At 46.7% G+C, this 14,817-nt stretch overlaps 1 protein-coding gene across 1 annotated transcript in view; it reads left to right on the top strand.

Moving 5' to 3' along the window:
- The window catches only part of qsox1 (quiescin Q6 sulfhydryl oxidase 1), a 175,188-nt gene that overhangs the window by 129,085 nt on the left and 31,286 nt on the right, over nt 1-14,817 (top strand). Inside the window, exon 9 of the mRNA XM_070886224.1 lies at nt 7,473-7,595. Within this exon, the coding sequence (XP_070742325.1) occupies nt 7,473-7,595 (123 nt within the window). The remainder of the gene's footprint in view (nt 1-7,472; nt 7,596-14,817) is intronic.

Genomic DNA, 14,817 nt, shown 5'->3' with positions numbered 1-14,817 from the left:
TAGGAAAAACATAAGGACAAAGTATTATTTAAATGGTGATGTTGGGAAGTGTCGATGTACAGAGGGACCTGGGTGTCCTTGTACACCAGTCATTGAAAGCAAACATGCAGGTGCAGCAAGCAGTTAGGAAGGCAAATGGTATGTTGGCCTTCATTGCAAGAGGATTTGAGTACAGGAGCAAGGATGTCTTACTATGGTTATACAGGGCCTTGGTGAGACTGTACCTGGAGTATTGTGTGCAGTTTTGGTCTCCTTACCGAAGAAATTATATACTTACCATAGAGTGAGTGCAGCGAAGGTTCACTAGACTGATTCCTGGGATGGCAGGACTGTCATATGAGGAGAGATTGGGTTGACTAGGCCTGTACTCACTAGAGTTTAGAAGAATGAGAGGGGATCACATTGAAACGTATAAAATTCTGACTGGGTTGGATAGACTGGATGCGGGGAGGATGTTTCCCCTGGCTGGGAAGTCTAGAACAAGGAGTCACAGTCTCAGGATACAGGATAGGAAATTTAGGACTGAGATGAGGAGAAATGTTTTCACTCAGAGGATGGTGAATATGTGAAATTCTCTATCACAGAAGGCTGTGGAGGCCAAGTCACTGAATATATTTAAGAGGGAGATGGATAGCTTTTTAGAAACAAAAGGCATCAAGGGGTATGGGGAAAAAGTGGGAATATGATGTTGAGATAGAGGATCAGCCATGATCATATTGAATGGCGGTGCAGACTCGAAGGGCCGAATGGCCTACTACTGCTCCTATTTTCTATGTTTCTATGTTAGCATTAAAATAGGCTTACAATACCATGTAAGGCTGATCAGCTTTCCCATTCAGTGCACTGAACGAGTTGTTTCACCAAACACATTCGACGTCCCCCAGCATGTTTTTGCAGAATGCTTACACTGCGCTCATTGCTGCTTTTTGATTTTCCTCTCCTGTTCCTCCGAAGCTGCAAGTGCCACATTCCTACATATTGTCCTCTATGTATCATCATCACTGTGCTGAAGTCAAGACTCGTTGAATCACTTCCTGCTCATTCTTTCCCAGGAACTCCTTCCCTGCCTCAGTCTTCCCTTCTTCCCACTACAGGTTTTGAAAGGCCAAGTTTGGCTTCAGCGAACCACTCTGCTTGATTTTATTTCTTCAGGGTGTCCTGCACAGTAGACATTGCCCTCTCACTGATGTTTCTCAGTAAAAAAAAATCGAGACTGAGTAATTCAGCTCCCAATTGCAATCGTAGTAAATTTGTATTCAACAGATTACTATTGAGTCATCCCTTTGTACCAGAAGTTGGGAAAATACATCAATATTTTATGTCTGTAATCAACATTTACTCAGTCAAGATTGTTGCAAACACAGGATAGTTCCCTGTCTGTGTGAAGTCCCTTTCCGCTGTATCCAGTAGATTCGTGTTTGAACCTGAACTGAGCTTTAAGCCCTATATCCTACCGAGCCCACTTACTTTCACCTCCACACATTGCTTGCCTGTCCCCCTGCCTCAGTGCAGCTTTCATTACCTCCTGACTCGGCTTCTCAAATGTCCCCTAACTCTCATACCGTTGGCTTCTCCTCTATGAAGCACCTTGGGATGCTTATTGCATTAAAGGTACTTTATGTAAGTGCAAAGTGTTGGTGCAACAACACAAACAACAAGTGTTATTACGCAGCCGTACTGCTAAGGGCTGGTACTGTGGGGCACCTTAGGGACTTGCTAATCGGCCACTTTTGAAAACATAGTCCTCATTGCCCCGGACATTAAACGCACTGCCCACCGTGGATACTGAGCCACACAGATGAGGAAGCCCCTGATTCAGTCCCCAGTTTAATGATGATAGACGTGATCTCAACCAGGCAACTGTGGTGATATTGGCCTCCACAGCCTTTGCCGAAGTGTTGGTATTGTGTCTGCAAGCACTCTAGTAATGATTCCATGAGGTAAGGTATTGTACTTGAACTGTTGTGACCGTAGTCCATTTATTGCAGCTCCTAAGTGAGGGTACAGTATGGTGAGCTCCCTTTTATACCTGGTTACCTGTAGTGTACAGGTGACCCCTAAGTCTCCACCAGTTGCACCCTCTGGTGGTACAGGCATAGTGTATATAGTGTGACGATACATCCAGTGGTCTTATGTAACTGTACATTGAGTGTACAGGATATATATTTATGTTATACATACACAACAGTTGGGAGGAAAATCGGCCAGAGTTGCAGATCCTCACTGCTGTCCGGTAACCTCCCCTGGAAGGTGCGTGTGTGATTGTCAGCCGTGGGCTGCTTCAAGCTTCCTGGGGTGTACCTGACCACACCCATTGAGAAAAATAGCCTCTCGACACCCACTGTCTGGCTTTTACATGAAGAATATTCACTCGGGTGAGGTAATGGAGGAGGTACATCTGGCCTCTCTAGAGCTGTACTACATTTCAATGCAACACCTTCAAGGGAGGAAGGGGAGCCAATTGGGAGAGGACTTAAAAGTGGGGGGCTGCAGAAAGAGCTCATTTTCAGCAATTACAAATATTTTGATGATCGAAGTGTACTGTTTTCAGAGTGCTGGCTGACGTGGGACGGGGAAGTGGCTGCAGGAGTCAGCTCGGGATCAGCTAGCAAACCCGAGGCTGTGAGCAGCTTGGACCCGAGTGGGGCAGCTCCAGGATGAGTGGGCTGCTCCCCCCTCACTGACATCAAAGCTGGGAGGAAGCAGATTCAAAATGGGGGCATTCTGACTTTTTTTTCAAAAAATGGTGGCATGTTCTTATGATTTCATACATGTTTCTTTTATCGTTGAAGTCAGAGGGTGCACTTAGAATAATAACTATTCTCCTGGGCTCCCATTCCTTTTTTAATAAGCATGTGTATATTCATGCATATTTATACAATCTTCTGCTGGTGACCACTCTAAACACTCATCTCTGGCTGGACCGAGATAAAATCACATATTTGCATTCACTGTTTGTACACAATGTGTGTGTGTATATGTGTGTGTGTGTGTGTATCTGTGTGTGTGGGTACCTGTGTGTGCCTGTCTGCGTATGTGTGTATCTGTATGCATGTGTGTATATCTATGTGTATGTGTGTGTGTTTATCTGTGTATGCCTGTCTGTGTGTGTGTCTGTATCTGTGTGTGTGTGTTTATCTGTGTGTGTGCTGCCTGTGTATGTGTGCTGTCTGTGTGTGAGTATTTGTGTGTGTGTGTGTGTGTGTGTGTGTGTGTGCATGTGAAGGGTTTACCAGCAAGAAACAATTAGTCTATTCCTGCACTAAAAAAAAATTTGAATTAAACAATAATTTGAATGTAAAAACACATCTCTATAGGGGTGTGAGTTGCCCTGTGAAAGATTTTGAAATCCTATTAAAGCATCTCCAGTGAGGAGCAGCTCAGACTGAGGCCGCTGGCTCCGTCACGGGCTGAGGCGTAGGCCGCCGGGGAGGAAGGAGGCTGCTCAGTAAGCCGTGGTAATCTTGTTTTTACCCTCTTGTGGCGAGCGTTCCCAGATCCCATGGTGTTTGTCTCTAATTGAATTTTAGTTGCAGTTATTGAACAGAAGTAGATTTTCTGGGTCCTTGGAGGCCGTGGTTGTTGGATTGAAGCAGACGTGATTTTATCTCGGTCCAGAGCTGAGTGTTTAGCGTGGTCACCAGCGGAATACAAATAGGAAACGACAAGAATTTCCTCATTGTGGGAGGCGGGGAGAAGATCCAGGAACTGTCGAAACAAAATGGGATTTAAAAAAATAAATCCAACAAAAAATGGAAATTCGTATCGCCCTGTGCCCCAGGTGGCTCTCTTTTGTTTCTCTGGATAAATGGTGCAGCACGTTGAAGTGCCAAAGCCTGGCGTGCTGATGGTGAGGAAACATGAGGCCTTCCGCAGTCCGTGCTTTGCCAAGCTCCTGGCAGGAGGGGTGCTGAGAGAGGTGTATAGTGTTGGCCCTCACGTGGAATGCTTTTCCTTACCCCTCTCGCGTGGTTTCAAATGGACAGCACCGTGATGTCATTCGTGTGATGTAATCACCGTGGGCTGAATTGCCTCCTCCTGTGCCAAAACATCTCGGCCTCCACTGCGTGTGACTTTTTATCGTGACACGAGCTTTTCGCTGCCGCAACCAGTGACCCTGTCGTCAAGGGTGTGTGCTCAGCAAAACCATGTAAACGATTCCGAAGATTTAGAACCAGGGTATAAGAGTTTCTGCTTTGACCACATTTGGCAATCTACACACAAATGGCGTTCAAAATTGGGCTAGTTTTCCGAATTGATTTTATGGTTCAAGTTTCCGCTCGAACTTAGTTGCATAAACACAAAAATATAAAATTGTCCACGAACCAGCGCAATTGGGCAGCGTTTTAGAACATCATTTTAATCTAATTTTTAGTTTAAAAAAAAATCCTTGATATATTTAAGAGTGGTAACCTGGTGCAGTTTTATTAATACTCAAATTCTGCCCTCTGGAGCATCCCTGATTATAACTGTTAAACCATCGGTGGTCATGTCTTCAGCTGCCTGGGACCCAAGCTCTGGAACTCCCTCCCTAAACCTCTCCACCTCGCTACCTCTCCTTCCTCCTTTAAGACCCTCCTTAAAACCTAATTCTTTGACCAAGTTTTTGTTCATCTGCTGTAATATCTTCTTATGTGGCTCGGTGTCAAATATATTTGTTTTGTCTTATAACACTGCTGTGAAGCACCTTGCGACGTTTTATTACGTTAAAGGCGTTATATAAATACAAGTTGTTGTTGTACAGCTGAAAATGAGTTTATCTCAAAAAATAAACATATTTAATAAGTGTCTAGTTCACCACCTCTGAGTAACCCGAATTTAAATGACTGAAAATAACTTTTTAAAACTATACAGAACCATTTCATTGGTGTATAGTAGTCCGTTTCTGAGTAAATTAAATATTTGTAATATTTAAAAGCTTTAAAACATGCCTATTAGTGTCCTTGCGCCTGAAAAAAGTAACTTTGTTTTAAGAACCTCCTCAAAGGCCTGCAAACAGGCACAATTAGCAGAAACTCACCATGGTGATGAATTCAATATGAGGGTGTGGCCAGTTTTTGTGGGCGGGGCCAGCTTCCAGCACAATGTTTTTTAAATCAATGCGAAAAATTGTGAAAACTCCGTTTTTGCTGAATGGAATTTGCCCTCGAAATTCCACAATCTTTTGCACTAGTTTGGTTGATTTGGGGTGATTTGCGCTGCAGATATCAGTGCAACTAAGCATGCACTCTACCCCCAGGTGCACACTCAGCTCTGCTTAGTCCATAAGAACATAAGAACATGAGAAATAGGAGCAGGAGTAGGCCATATGGCCCCTCGAGGCTGCTCAGCCATTCAGTAATATCATGGCCAATCTGATCTTGTTCTCAACTCCACTTTCTTGCCTGCTCCCCACAACGCTTGACTCCCCTGTAGTTCAAAAATGGATGCTCAAAACATTCAACTTTGGCACATTTACAAAATAAATAGTGTGCAATTTTTGAAACTTTTAAAAACAATACCCTGAAACGATGCACTTAACGCACGTCACATGGGCCTTAAAAAAAACATGCACTTTTTTTATCTCAACCTTGTCCATCTCAACCTTGAATATATTGAATGACTCAGCTTCCACTACTCTCTGGGGTAGCGAATTCCAAAGATTTACGACCTTCTGAGAGAAAACATTCCTCCTCACCTCCGTCTTAAATGGACGGCCTCTTATTCTGAAATGATGCCCCCTAGTTCTAGATTCTCCCGCGAGGGGAAACATCCTCTCAGCGTCTATGTCCAGAGTGGTGCAAGGCAATAGTATAACTCATTGCTGCTGGCTTGCTCATCTCTAAGGTGGGTGTCAGTAGCAAAGTATCTTGCACTCAGCAGGGAGATTCCTCTGTAGCTGCTGCAGTCGGACTTGTCCCCTTTTTTAAAGATGGTCACAATTACTGCATCTCTGAGATCTCCCGGCATGCTCTCCTCCTTCCAGATGAGAGAGATGAGGTCATGCATTCGTTCCAATAGTGCATCGCCGCCATACTTTAGTGCCTCAGCGGGGATGCCATCCGCCCCCGTTGCCTTTTTGTTCTTGAGCTGACGGACGGCCGAGTGCAACATCCCCAGCAACACCTGAGTCCCTGGCCAAAGACCGCCCTAAGTGGAGGAAGAGCATCCGGGAGGGCGCTGAGCACCTCGAGTCTTGTCGCCGAGAGCATGCAGAGAACAAGCGCAGGCAGCGGAAGGAGCATGCAGCAGACTCCCCACCCACCCTTTCCTTCAACCAGTGTCTGTCCCACCTGTGACAGAGACTGTAATTCCTGTATTGGACTGTTCAGTCACCTGAGAACTCACTTTTGGAGTGGAAGCAAGTCTTCCTCGATTTTGATAGACTGCCTATGATGATGATGATGATCTTGCACACAAATTGGGGTCTCTAGACTTGGATAAGTGCGGTGTGGCCCTATTGGGGGAGGGGGGAAGGGAGAGCGGGTACTTGATATCTGTCAAATGGAAGTTCAATCTTAATGCGTTCTTCTGTAGCGCAGTTTGGAGACTGTTAATATGGTGATGGGTTTCTGTGTTTGTCAAATGCCCAATGAGAGAAAGCAAGGGAATGTCAATAGGAGATTTGGCTATCCCATCAAAAATTGTGTTCAAAACTATGGAACCAGCAGTCCTGTCATTTTCTTTCCCCATCCTCTTCCTGTAGGGATATTCCTGACCTCCACATAACAATCTCCAGGTTACACATTTGTGAAATATGGAATCTCAGGCACAGGCCTATGTCCCATCACTCTTTGGTGTATGCCATGTTAAGCGTTCCTGAAAGTGGATCTTGAGCAAGGTATTGTTCGGAGTAGTGGTCCTCAATATCAAGTTGGTGAAAGACACTTCTATATCTTTCTGTACACATCATGACCACAGACAGATGCAGTGCACGGTATATGGTTTCCGTAATGCTTTGTATTCATCCATTGTATAAACTTCAAACATGTAATTTGCCCTGATGAGCTGAGGAGTATTTGTGTGAATGAGTTAACAGACTGCACACTCAAACAGGCTGCCAACTGCCATTATTCACAATCAGTTCGTCAGCTATTTCCCGACTGTAAAGGATTCTAAATAAAATTTACCCAGGGGGATCTGAGGATAGCTGGTGTGGGAATTGGAAAATGCCATGTCAGTGCTCTATGGGATGCAGTTCCGTGATTAAAGGCATATTGTGAGGTCGGAGGGAACATACCTCGTACATTGAGACTGATGGGGGACTGCTTGGTGCTTACACTGGGTACCTATACCTCACACACAAGCCAGGTGGATGCCTGAATGAGGTGATTGTTGACTTCTCCTTTTAGGCGAATGGGCCAAATGGGCTTTCATGGTCAGTGTGTGGCATTCTCGCCAAATGTGTGGAGGATGTCTAGAATTTGCGACCAAAGAAGAATGTGGGGTTTTTTTTTGAATAGTTGTTAAAATACCTTTCTTTCTTTCTCCAGTTCTTTCCTGGACGACCGTTTGTCATGAAGTTGCTTCAGACCACTGAGGCCTGGCTGGCACATATTGGCGAGGCACAAATCTCCTACAACACTTATGTGGATGTGCTGAACAACAAGAATGGGGTAAGCTGCCTGTTCAGGCATTGAGTGCATAGATTGTGTCCCTCTTTATGGTGGGCTTTCTTTCTGGGGCCATAAATGTCAGATAAATCCAACAGGGAGTTCAGCAGTAACCTCTTTACCCAGAGAGTGGTGAGAATGTGAAACTCGCTACCGCAGGGAGTGGTTGAGGCGATGAGCATAAACGCATTCAATGGGAAGCTAGATAAACACATGAGGGAGAAAGGAATAGGAGGGTATGCTGACAGGGTGAGTTGTGGGGGGTGAGGAGGTCCTTGTGTTATGCATAAACAACGGAACAGACCATTGGGGCCGAATGGCCTCTTTCTGTATTGTAAATTCTTTCTCATAATGAATGTCGTGGACACACAGATACAGCGTCTTTCACTACATACGTGACATTACACAGTTGACTCTTACTGTCCACTGAAGTGGCCTCGGCCACTCAGTTATACTAACAATCACTCTTCAAGGGGCTAGCCTTGTCAGCATTGCCCACGTCGGGAAAACAAAAAAAGAGGTCACAATTTTGGTGGGACTACCCCACAGTAGTGCAGTGGTTATGTTACTGAACTAGTGGTCCAGAGGTCTGGACTAATAATCTAGAGAATGTGACTTCAAATCACACCGTGGCAGTTTGAGAATTTGAGTTAATTTTCTAAAAATCTGTAAATAAAAAGCCAGTATCAGTAAAAATCGGAATTTGTCAAATTGTCATAATAAATGGTTCACCAAGGCCCTTTAGGGAAGGAATCCTGCCATCCTTACCCAGTCCGGCCTATATGTGACTCCAGTCCCACACCAACATGGTTGACTCTAAAGTCCCCTCTAAAATGGTCTAGCAAGACACTCAGTTGCAACAAACCCACTGCAAAAATACAGACTAGCAGCAGGTCACAAAGGTGGCCCAACACCATCTTTTCAGGGCCACTAGGGAGGGTTAATAAATGCCGGCCTTGCCAGCAACGCCCACATCTGGAACATGAAATAAAAAGAAAGACACATACTTGGCTCCTCAGTGTGTATTCTATTGTAATTAATTGGTCATGGAGCTGTTTTCTGTGGATCTGTTACCCTTTGAATGCAAACCTTGCAAGGTTTTAATCTTTAAAAGAAACATAAATTGGAAGGGATTTACTTACGGCTTCCATGTGACTTGGTATCAGTTGCTTTATGTGCACAGCTTACACTGGGTAAAAGAGAACAACTCAATCCAATCTGGTGCTCTTGTGTGACTAAGTGTCCAATCAATTCTGTAAACAGTGAGTGAATGGAACCCACTCCTGTCTGGTACTGTGTGGTTTATGTGTGTTGCAGGAGGGAATCATTCACTCTACTGGAATGACTGTCTGCGAGACATTACTGTACACTAGCTCACAGATTGCAACTCTCTTTTGATGCTGTAAGGCATGCATGCGTCTCAGTGCCAAACCTTATACAGAATATACCTGATAAAAGGAACTATTTACTGCTATCTGATGCAGTAGTTTTAAGTCCACTCTAGCATATGTGCAGTACAGCTAAGAGCAGTACAATTTGCTCCAAGTGATGTGGCATAAGGTCAGATAAATGGAGCTGAGGCGCAGATCAGCCATGGTCTAATTGCATGGCAGAGCAGGCTTAAGGGGCTTTGTAAAAATTCGTTCATGGGATGTGGGCATCACTGGCAAGGCTAGCATTTATTGCCCATCCCTAATTGCCCTCGAGAAGGTGGCGCTGAGCGGCTTCTTGAACCACTGCAGTCCTTGTGGTGAAGGAACTCCTACAGTGCTGTCAGGGAGGGAGTGCCAGGATTTTAACCCAGCAACAATGAAGGAACGGCGATCTATTTCCAAGTAGGACGGTGTGTAACTTGGAGGGGACCTTGCAGGTGATGGTGCTCCCTTGTGCCTGCTGCCCTTGTCCTGCTAGGTGGTAGAGTTCATGGGTTTGGAAGGTGCTGCTGAAGAAGCCTTGGCGAGTTGCTGCAGTGCATCCTGTAGATGTACACACTGCAGCCACGGTGCGTCGGTGATGGAGGGAATGAATGTTGAAGGTGGTGGATGGGGTGTCTATCAAGCGGGCTGCTTTGTTCTGGATTGTGACGAGCTTCTTGAGTGTTGTTGGAGCTGCACGCATCCAGGCAAGTGGAGAGTATTTCATCACACTCCTGACTTGTGCGTTGTAGATAGTGGAAAGGCTTTGGAGAGTCAGGAGGTGAGACATGTGCTGCAGAGTACCCAGCCTCTGACCTGCTCTTGTTGCCACAGTATTTATGTGGCTGGTCCAGTTAAGTTTCTGGTCAATGATGAACTCCAGGATGTTGATGGTGGGGGATTTGGTGATGGTAATGCCGTTGAATGTCAAGGGGCAGTGGTTAGACTCTTGCTTGTTGCAGTTAGTCATTGCCTAGCATTTGTGTGGCACTCATGTTACTTGCCACTTCTTAGCCAAAGCCCGAATGTTGTCCAGGTCTTGCTGCATGCGGGTACGGACTGCTTCATTAACTGAGGAGTTGCGAATGGCACTGAACACTGTGCAGTCATCAGCAAACATCCCCACTTCTGACCTTATGATGGAGGGAAGGTCATTGATGAAGCAACTGAAGATGATTGGGCCAAGGACACTGCCGTGAGGAACTCCTACAGTGATGAATTGGGGCTGAGTTGATTGACCTCCATCAACCACAACCATCTTCCTTTGTGCTTGGTATGACTCCAGCCAGTAGAGAGTTTCCCCCCTGATACCCATTGACTTCAATTTTACTCGGGCTTCTTGATGCCACACTCGGTCAAATGCTACCTTGATGCCAAGGGCAGTCACTGTCACCTCACCTCTGGAATTCAGCTCTTTTGTCCCTGTTTGGCCCAAGGCTGTAATGACTTCTGGAGCAGAGTGGCCCTGACAGAACCCAAATTGAGCAACAGTGAGCACATTATTGGTAAGTGCCGCTTAATAGCAGTGTTGACTAAACCTTCCATCACTTTGCTGATCATTGAGAGTAGATTGATGGGGCGGTTAGTACACTCACAATAAAGGTGGAAACTGAGTACTGTGTACAATGAGCAAGTGTGACCTTAGCTCCTTTAATAAGATTCCAGAGTGCAGATACCTTGTGGGTGGCCTGCTTATATACTATGTAACAGGTGGGCCCTCTGGTGGTCAGGTGTCATGCAGGTTACAAAGGGTTAAATACATAACATCACTCCCCCATGAAGTCAACAGTACACTTATTTACAAGGTGGGACGATCTGGGGCTTTACGCTCCCTTGTCGATCGTCTCGGCACAAATGCGGGTGTGAGTGGGTTGGTCAGTTCTTCACTGGGGTGTTGGGCTACCGGCCTTGCCGGGCTGCTGGGGCTGATGAGTTCAGTTTCATGGTCAACCATGATGTCAGTTGCCACTTGTGTGTGTGTTGGAGGGTCAAAGTTGGTAGTGTCCTCTTCGGGTTGTTCGTAGCTGTTGGTGAACCGCGACTTGATTTGGTCCAAATGTTTTCTGTGCGTTTGTCCATTGGGCACTTTGACCTGAAACACCCTACTCCCCTCATTGGCTGTGACCATGCCAGCGAGCCATTTTGAACCATGTCCATAATTGAGCACAAACACAGGATCGTTGATCTCAATATCGGGTGACAAATTTGCGCGGTCATGGTACACACTTTGTTGATGCCGCTTGCCCTCCACATGATCATGGAGATCAGGGTGGACGAGAGAGAGCCTTGTTTTAAACGCCCTTTTCATGAGCAGCTCAGCTGGGGGAACCCCGGTGAGTGAGTGGGGTCTGGTGCGGTAGCTGAGCAGGACTCGGGACAGGCGTGTTTGCAGGAAGCCTTCCGACACACGTTTCAAGCTTTGCTTGATGGTCTGAACTGCCCGTTCTGCATGGCTGTTGGATGCGGGCTTGAACGGTGCAGATGTGATGTGTTTGATCCTGTTGCAGGTCATGAATTCCTTGAATTCAGCACTGGTGAAGCACGGTCTATTGTCGCTGACTAGGACATTGGGCAAACCGTGTGAGCAAACATAGCTCATAGGCTTTCAATGGTGGCCATGGACGTGCTTACAAACATTATTGCAAGTTCAATCCATTTTGAGTAAGCGTCCACGACAACCAAAAACATTTTGCCTAGAAATGGGCCCACATAGTCCATATGGATTCTCGACGACGGTTTTGAGGGCTACGACCACAAACTTAGCGGTGCCTCTCTGGGTGCATTGTTCAGCTGAGAGCAAGTGTTGCACTGGCACAGGCATGACTAAATCTGAGTCGATGCCGGGCCACCACACATGGGATCTGGCTATGGGCTTTCATCATTACGATGCCTGGGTGGGTGCTGTGCAGTTCACATATAAACGTATCTCTGCCTTTCTTGGGCAAGACCACAAGGTTGCCCCACAATAGACAGTCCGCCCGCAGGGACAACTCGTCTTTGCGTCTGTGGAACGGCTTAATCGCCTTCTGCATCTCCACTGGGACACCGGACCAGCTCCCATGGAGGACACAGTGTTTTACCAAGGACAGTAAAGGATCCTGGCTAGTCCAGGTCCTGACCTGGTGGACCGTAACGGGGGACTTCTCGTTCTTGAATGACTCCATGACCATGAGCAAGTCCGCTGGCTGGTGGTGGTGGTGGGCAATGGCAGCCGACTGAGAGCATCTGCTCATATTTCTGTACCCGGTCTGTGGCGGATTACATAGTTGTACGCCGACAGCATGAGCGCCCATCTTTGGATGCGGGCAGAGACATTGTATTAATCCCTTAGCTCTCAGACAGCAGCGATATGAGCGGCTTGTGGTCAGCTTCAAGCTCAAACTTGAGGCCAAATAAGTACTGGTGCATTTTTTTTAACCCCCTTAGACGCACACCAGAGCCTCTTTTTCAATCATGCTGTAGGCCCTTTCGGCCTTGGACAAACTACTGGACGCATAAGTGACCGGTTGCAAAATCCCCGATTCATTAGCCTGTTGTAACGCACATCCGACTGTATGACAACTCATCGCAAGCTAGCATTAATCGTTTACAAGGGTTGTACAGGACAAGCAATTTGTTAGAACACAACAGATTTCTGGCTTTCTTAAAGGCAGTTACTTGTGAATTACCCCATACTCAGTCGACTCCCATGCGCAGTATGTAGGGGTTCTAGCAGGGTGCTTAACTCAGGTAGGAAATTACCGAAATAGTTAAGGAGTCCCAGGAACGACCGCAGCTCCGTCACATGGCGCATTCTTGATGGCCTCCGTCTTAGCATCGGTGGGTCTGATGTCGTCTGCTGCGATTCTCCTTCCCAAGAACTCGACATCCTGTGCCAGGAAAACACACTTCGAGCATTTTAACCTGAGCCCCACGCGATCCAACCGATTAAGAACCTCCTCCAGATTCTTCAAGTGCTCCATGGTGTCCCAACCCATAACCAATATGTCATCCTGGAAGATCACTGTGCAAGGAACCGACTTTAGCAGGCTCCCCATGTTCCGCTGGAAGATCACCATGGCCGACCGAATCCCGAATGGGCACCGGTTGTAGATAAACGGACCTTGGTGCGTGTTGATGCAGGTGAGGCCTTTCGAAGATACCTCCAGCTCCTGCGTCATGTAGGCCGAGGTCAGGTCCAGCTCAGTGAATGTCTTACCTCCAGCCTGGGTCGCAAAGAGGTTGTCCGCTTTGGGAAGCGGGTACTGGTCCTGTAGCGAAAAACGGTTAATTGTTACTTTATAGTCCCCACAAATTCTCACCGTGCCGTTCTCCTTGAGTACCGGGAAAATTGGACTAGCCCAGTCGTTGAATTCCACCGCCGCAATGATGCCTTCACGTTGCAGCCTGTCCAGCGCCATTTCTACTTTTTCACGCATCAAGTACGGTACCGCCCGAGCCTTGTGGTGGATGGGTCGTGTACCGGGAACCAAATGGATCTGCACTTTTGCCCCCGAGAAGCTTCCAAAGCCTGGCTCAAACAATGATGGGAACTTGCTCAGAACCTGGGTACATGAGGCATCATCGATGGACGAAAGCGCTCGGATGTCATCCCAGTTCCAGCGGATTTTTCCCAGCCAGCTTCTGACAAGCAACGTGCGGCCATCCTCTCGCACAATCCACAGCGGAAGTTCGAGTACTGCTCCATCATAGGAGACTTTGACTTCTGCACTGCCAATTACAGGGATTAGTTCCTTGGTGAAAGTCCTTAGTTTGGTGTGAATGAGGCTGAGCTTGGACCTGTGTGCCTTTTTGCCCCACAGCTTGTCGAAGGCCTTTTTACCCGTTATGTACTAACTTGCCCCCGTGTCCAGTCTATAGATACTGGAACACCGTTCAGTTTAACTTTCAACATTATTGGTGGACATTTCGTAGTAAATGTGTCTACCCCGTACACTTCTGCCTCCTCAGTATGAGTCTACAATTCAGCCTGATCTACAGTAGATCAATCTTCCTCTGCAACGTGGTGGTTTGCAGAGTTTGCAGCTCGCCCGCACATTCATTGGAGGTGTCCCATTGTTCTGCAACCATTGCACGCATAGTGCTTAAAACGGCATTGATGGGGCCGATGATCACCTCTGCAGCGCCAACAGGATGTTAACTGCCTCGCATTAACAATTGATGGTGGACTCTGGGTTATCTGAGGTCGTGCAGCAGCAGCCGGCATGTACATTCTGCCATAGAAACATAGAAACATAGAAAATAGGTGCAGGAGTAGGCCATTCGGCCGTTCGAGCCTGCACCACCATTCAATAAGATCATGGCTGATCATTCACCTCAGTACCCCTTTCCTGCTTTCTCTCCATACCCCTTGATCCCTTTTGTTGTAAGGGCCATATCTAACTCCTTCTTGAATATATCCAATGAACTGACATCAACAACTCTCTGCGGTAGAGAATTCCACAGGTTAACAACTTTCTGAGTGAAGAAGTTTCTCCTCATCTCAGACCTAATGGCTTAGCCCTTATCCTTAGACTGTGTCCCCTGGTTCTGGACTTCCCCAACATCGGGGACATTCTTCCTGCATCTAACCTGTCCATGTACATTTCTGCTTCAGACCGCAGATAGCAGTTAATGGATACGATGTGATTGGCATCACGGAGACATGGCTCCAGGGGGACCAAGGCTGGGAACTCAGCATCCAAGGGTATTCAGCATTTAGGAAGGATAGACAGAAAGGAAAAGGATGCAGGGTGGCGTTGCTGGTTAAAGATGAAATCAATGCAATAGTAAGGAAGGACATTAGCCTGGATGATGTGGAATCGGTATGG

Source organism: Pristiophorus japonicus, chromosome 8, assembly GCF_044704955.1.
Source record: "Pristiophorus japonicus isolate sPriJap1 chromosome 8, sPriJap1.hap1, whole genome shotgun sequence".
NCBI classification, from domain to species: Eukaryota; Metazoa; Chordata; class Chondrichthyes; family Pristiophoridae; genus Pristiophorus; species Pristiophorus japonicus.
The sequence above is the reverse complement of the archived record's forward strand: the minus strand, read 5'-3'. Positions and strand labels throughout refer to the sequence as shown.